Genomic DNA, 5,828 nt, shown 5'->3' on the forward strand with positions numbered 1-5,828 from the left:
CTTTTTTGTGTGCATCGGTTTTTTTTAACTTCCAACCTATTCATCATCAATCATGATAGCACAACGAATGGAGCGGGACCGTCGTGGACGGTGACGTGTCACGGACGCGTTGACTGTAGAGGAAGCCGGCGAGTTGCTCAAGCGGATGATAACCCTTTGTGCCGATGTCGAGGTAGCCGAGAGCGTAGGGTGGTGTAGCCGTGGTCGAGGTAGCCGTGCGAAGAATGTCGTGGTCGATGTCGAGTCGGGTTGCCGGTGTCGAGGGAGTCGCCTGGAGCCGCGGGCGCAAGGAGGCGCCGAGTTAGTCATGGGCGCAGTGATGTTGAGGTAGTGGTGCGCCGGAAGGAGGATGGTGTTGACGAGTCGTCGCGCCGGGTTTACCAAACCTGGGGACACATCGTAGACGAAGGCACGCGTCAGTGTTGCCATCACCGGTCATGCGTAGACGGACGAAGACGAAGTTGACAAAGCACTCCCAACGTACATCACATATTAAGGGCATCTTCAAGGTGGGCCCGTAAACCTCCCGCATGCGGAGGCAGACGCCGGGTGCGCGGAGAGCGACGGGTCGGTGGCCGGCGCCTCCGAGTCCGCCGCCATTATCGAGGAGAAGTAGAACACATGAGTCTGCCACCACTTCGAGGACCTCCGTCGATCCCACATGGGCTTCACGAAAGCGGAGGCGCCGCCTTCCCCTTTAGCCGAAGTATCAGCCGGGGGTTCCACTCCAATGAGTTGTGGGGAAGCGAGCCGTCCTTTGAGCTGAAGCATATACATCCGGGGCTCCCGGTAGTCCGGTGATCGGGCTGCCGTACATGAGGAAGACAAAGGGATCCGCAAGCGGCGATTTAGATTATACCTTCAGAACCGGACTAGCACCTTAATGTTAATGTACAAAAATCTGTCATGTTTATATGAAAATTCAGCTTTTTTATATTAAAACCGTCATGTTTGCATGAAATCCGACCGTGTTTGCACGAATATTGTCTGGTTGGTTTGAGTTGTTGTGAAAATGTATGCGGCATCGTTGCATGGATGTCTCCTGCCTCCGTGTCCGCGAACGGATGCGAGAGGTTTTTGTGGGTTGCCAGTTGAAGATGCCCTAACATACGGAGTATATGTTTATAAAATTTTATACGTGTATACTACAAACATATGTCTATGTGTATACTTTCTTCAGATTTTTTTGGATGCGAAAAAAGTATTTTTCGTTGAAGAAAAAATAAAGAGCTCTGTGGAGCTCGGTTGCGGTTTGTACTTTTCGAATATCCCGTCCCTTTCTTCACTAGTATTCATCCAGCTCAGTCTTTTTTCTTTTTTTGATAAACTACTCATCCAGTTCATTGTAGTTTCGAACAAAGTGGGAAGAGTTGTACCACCTCATTCAAGTAATGCTCGTATTGCTTTAACTCGTCCTATTTTTTAACTCACAACAGAAGACGATATAGATAGCGACTATAGTCATCTTATTTCGCCAGCCAACGCGCACCGAGCGGCGCTCGACGCCTCGACCAGACGCGGAGCGAATTCCCACCACTTATGCAATCCCCGAGATGCAAAAAGAAAGTTTTTTTACTCATTTTACACTTTTCTCAGAGAACAGCGACGTACAATTAAATTCCATGGCTGTCGTACCAGCAAAAGATCGCCAGCGGATCTAGCGGCCATTAACGCACCGTCGTACCAGCCCATCAGCTGGCCTGGATGTCTTCTCCAACCTCGACGGAGCTCCGGCGGGCCGTCAGGACGTCCATCAGCCGGCCAACGTCATCGTACGAAGACCCGCCCTTCTCCACCGCGCTCCTTGCCTTCGCGCCGAGGTCCTTGGCCTTCTTCCGGATGGCGTCGCTCTCCATCAACCTCTGGATGGACTCGGCGATCACCTCGGCGGCGATCACCTCGTGGGCCTCGATGCCCGACGCGTTATCCTTGGCCCCGATGCTGACGCCCACCTTGAGCAGCTCCACGACGAGCTTCTCGTTGTTGAACTGGTCCTCGTACCGCGGCCACGTCACCATCGGAACGCCGGCGGTCACGGCCTCCAGCACTGAGTTCCAGCCGCAGTGCGTCATGAACCCGCCGAGGGCGGGGTAGCTCAGGATCAGCATCTGCGGCGCCCAGCCTCGGACCATGAAGCCGCGGTCGCCGCGCGCTATGAGCTCGGCGAAGCCTTCGGGCATCCACTCAGCAGAGTCTTGGCCCTCGGCGGCGGCGATCACCCACACAAAGTTCACGCCTGATACGTCGAGGGCGCGGGCGAGCTGGTGCAGCTCCGCCGGTGCGAACTTGGTCAGTGTGCCGAAGGAGACGTACACCACCGAGCCGGCCGGCTTCGCGTCAAGCCACCGGATGCAGCTGTCCGCGTCCGGCGAGGGCGCGTCGGTGCCTCTCACAGCCATGTCCTTGCTGGCGAGCGCCACCGGCCCGACGAGCCACACGCGCCGGGCGAGCGTCTTGTGGAAGTGCTCGACGTAATCCGGCTCCAGCTCGTGGAAGCTGTTGAACACCTCGCCGAAGCTCCTCTGGTCGGCGGCGTTCACGCTCTTGGAGAACTCCCAGTTCCACGGCTTCTTTGCCGGGTCCATCATCTGGCTCCGCCTCAGCTCGATGCGGTGCGGCAGCCCCGGCAGCAGAACGAGGGCGTCGGGGTCGTCGGGGGCGTTCTCCAGCGGGTTGTGCCGCAGCATGCTGTCGCTGCAGGAGCGCGCGAACATGCTGCTGCCGAGGAAGGCGATCCGCGGGACGCCGCGCTCAGCCGCGGCGTCCACGGACCAATTGAAGAAGCTGTCTGACACGACCGCGTCGGTGCGGTGGTCGGCCAGGAACCGGTCGAAGGGCTCCCGGAGCAGCTGCGCGGCCTGGAAGAACTTGTCGCGGTCGTCTAGGGACGTGAGCGCCGTGCAGTTCTCCACACCCGGCGGGAGGCCGACGTCGGGGAAGGGCACGACCGCGATGTCGATGGTCGGGGAGCCGGTGCCGGCGAAGGCATCGTTGGCGCAGCCGACGGCAGAGCGGATGATGGCGGCGTTGACGGGCGTGGTGAGGATGCTGCACCTGACGCCGCGGCCGGCGAAGAGCGCGGCCATGTCGGCGATAGGGATGAGGTGGCCGGACGCCAGGAACGGGAAGAAGAGGATGTGCAGCGGCTCGTCCTGGACAGCCATGGCCGGCTTAGCTAACCGCGTCCTGTGAGTGTGACCGACAGAAAGTACTACGGCCGGCGTGGAGGAGGAGATCGAGTCCAAATGCAGATCAGACGCAAGCCTCGGTGCGATTAAAGAGAGCCGTGCAGAGGACTATTTTATTTATAAGGCCATAAATGTTTGGGATCTCGTTGTCTGATCGAACCACAAGCTTGTGGAATGGAGTTCAAGATATTGGTACCTTGGGCATGCAAGGGTTTGAACACAAGTTGCATCACTTGTTCGATGGATCTTGCTAGAATATACTCCCTTCGTTCGGAAATATTTGTCTTCAAAATAGATAAAAAAAGATGTATTTAGATGCTTTTATTCATTTTGATGACAAGTATTTTCAGACGGAGAGAATACTACTACAACGTTGACAGATGATAAATCCACTCAATCTGAATGGTTCAGATGTATCATAATGATTAATTTTACAAATCAATTAGTCACTGTCTGTTTGACTCAATGAAAGAAAAATCTACTCTCTGTCGTGGCAATGTTCCCCAACCCATGTAGAAAAAACATCCATCGCGAAATTCATTTTTAGAGCGCAGAACATATATAGCAATGTTCATTGTAATTGTGGCTTCAAAAGTGTTCACTGTCATTTTCTTCAGACATCGCCATCGAATGGAATTCTATTTATTTTAGGGTTAAATGGAATTGTAATTAATTATATGCATCATTTTTTTGAAGCAATTATATGCATCATTCAGTAAACTTGAATAATATATGTAGATAAACCATCAGAGTATGTACTGATGTATAACCTTTTTTTTGTGAGGCCGGAAAACGAATGGAGTGTCGGGCGAGCCTATCTACAACTGCCAAGGTCCGCGGCAAGGCGATCCGGTATCTTCAATAATCTTCATCCTCACCATGGAACCTTTGCAAAGAATGCTTGACCTCGCTGTTGAGCGAGGCACCTGTCGTGGTACTAAGTCTGACAGTAAGTATAGGGGGTACGAATGAGGAGGCAAGGTCCTAGCTACGGCAAGATTGTACGCAAGTGTTTACGAGTTCAGGCCCCTCTTGAAGGAGGTAAAAGCCCTACGTCTCGGTGCCCGGGGGCGGTCGACTGAAATATATGAGTGTGTGTGTGTTACAGGGGGTGCGAACCCTTGTGCCAGAGGAGGGGGTGACTTATATAGAGTTCGCCAGGACCCCAGTCATCCCCCTTTACAGAGGGTTCAATGTACATAAAGATTGAGGTGTTACTGGTAACGCCAGCCTTAAGTGCCTTAAATGACCTTAAAGACTATGGAGTGAATGCTTGCCCGTTGCTGTTCTGAGTGACTCCTGGTCTTCAGTAGGTCGAATGATTTCTTGTATGGTCGACTGGTAGACTGGTCGTGTGACTTCGGAAAGGAGGGGTACCCGAGTGGTTGATTGGTCGAGTGGATCGCACTCGACGCTTTGCTGGGTACTCCCTGCTGTCTCTTGAGCTTCTTTGCTTCTAAGGTAGTGACCTTGGGTAGGGCGTATAGGTCAGGCCTATGACCCTACCCTAGGTCTGTATCATCATCAGCACCCTATCCCCACTAGCGCAGAGAGGACTTACGAAGAGGGTTTCTGTGTTTCCGGATGATGTAATGATCTTTTTGAAGCCGGAGGAAGGAGATCTTAACGCATGTGCATCAATTCTAAGGCTCTCCGGAGAGGCATCAGGCCTCAAGGCCAACCTCCAGAAGTGTGCATCTATACCGATCCGGTGCAACGCAGAAGTCATGGCACAAGTGACCAAAATCCTTGGATGCCCCGTGGGCTCATATCCTTGCAAGTACTTGGGACTCCAGATCACCTTACGAAAACCGACGGCCGCACAACTCTCGGGCCTAGTAGATCAGCTGGTGCGGTGTCTCCCAGGTTGGAAGGCTGCAAATATGCCAAAGGGCGAATGGTTCTGGTTCAATCCGTACTGTGTGATACCTATACACGCGATGATGGCACTCGACATACCTCAGAAGACTATCGCAGCCATGAAAAAAATCTGCAGACGATTTCTTTGGTGCGCCAAAGATCAGGCGACTGGTGGGCAGTACCGAGTGGCTTGGGAGGTTGTATGCTCGCCAAAATGGGCGGGTGGATTGGGCATCACAAATCTAAAGCGGCTCAACATCGCCATGCAGGCAAGATGGCATTGGCTCAAACGTGTGGATCAAACTAGGCCTTGGGCGGAGTTCGATATAACAGTACCAAAAAGATCGACAGTGTTTCAAAGGCATTCATATAGAGTCATATTTTTTTTCTAGGTATCGAGTTGTAATTTTTATTTCTTTTGAGTTATAAGTAAATAGAAGTGTGATGATCATCATTATTCATTATTAGAGCATGTCCCCGTGAGGAAAGGATGATGGAGACTATGATTCCCCCACAAGTCGGGATGAGACTCCGGACAATGAGAGAGAAAAATATAAAAAAAAGAAAAAAAGATAAAGATAAAAAGAAAGAAAATAAAAAAAGGAAAAAAAAAAGAAAAGGAGAGAAGGGGCATGCTAGTTGCACACTTGTGCTTCAAAGTAGCTCCATGTTTTTCATATGGAGAGTCTCCTATGTTGTCACTTTCATATACTAGTGGGAATTTTTCATTATAGGATTAGATGCACACCCACTTAGTTTTCATATGGAGCTTTCATACAC

General features: G+C 51.9%; 1 protein-coding gene across 1 annotated transcript; it reads right to left on the bottom strand.

Moving 5' to 3' along the window:
• Positions 1-1,554: 1,554 nt before the first annotated feature.
• Positions 1,555-3,277, bottom strand: LOC119312159 (anthocyanin 3'-O-beta-glucosyltransferase-like). Its single transcript, XM_037587897.1, has one exon. The coding sequence runs from the start codon at positions 3,162-3,164 to the stop codon at positions 1,692-1,694; it is 1,473 nt and encodes a 490-aa protein (XP_037443794.1). The 5' UTR covers positions 3,165-3,277; the 3' UTR covers positions 1,555-1,691.
• Between the last annotated feature and the right edge of the window lie 2,551 nt (positions 3,278-5,828).

Source organism: Triticum dicoccoides, chromosome 5B, assembly GCF_002162155.2.
Source record: "Triticum dicoccoides isolate Atlit2015 ecotype Zavitan chromosome 5B, WEW_v2.0, whole genome shotgun sequence".
NCBI classification, from domain to species: Eukaryota; Viridiplantae; Streptophyta; class Magnoliopsida; order Poales; family Poaceae; genus Triticum; species Triticum dicoccoides.

Coding starts and splice junctions, on each gene's coding strand:
- LOC119312159 (XM_037587897.1), bottom strand. CDS start 3,164: ATGGCTGTCCAGGACGAGCCGCTGCACATCCTCTTCTTCCCGTTCCTG.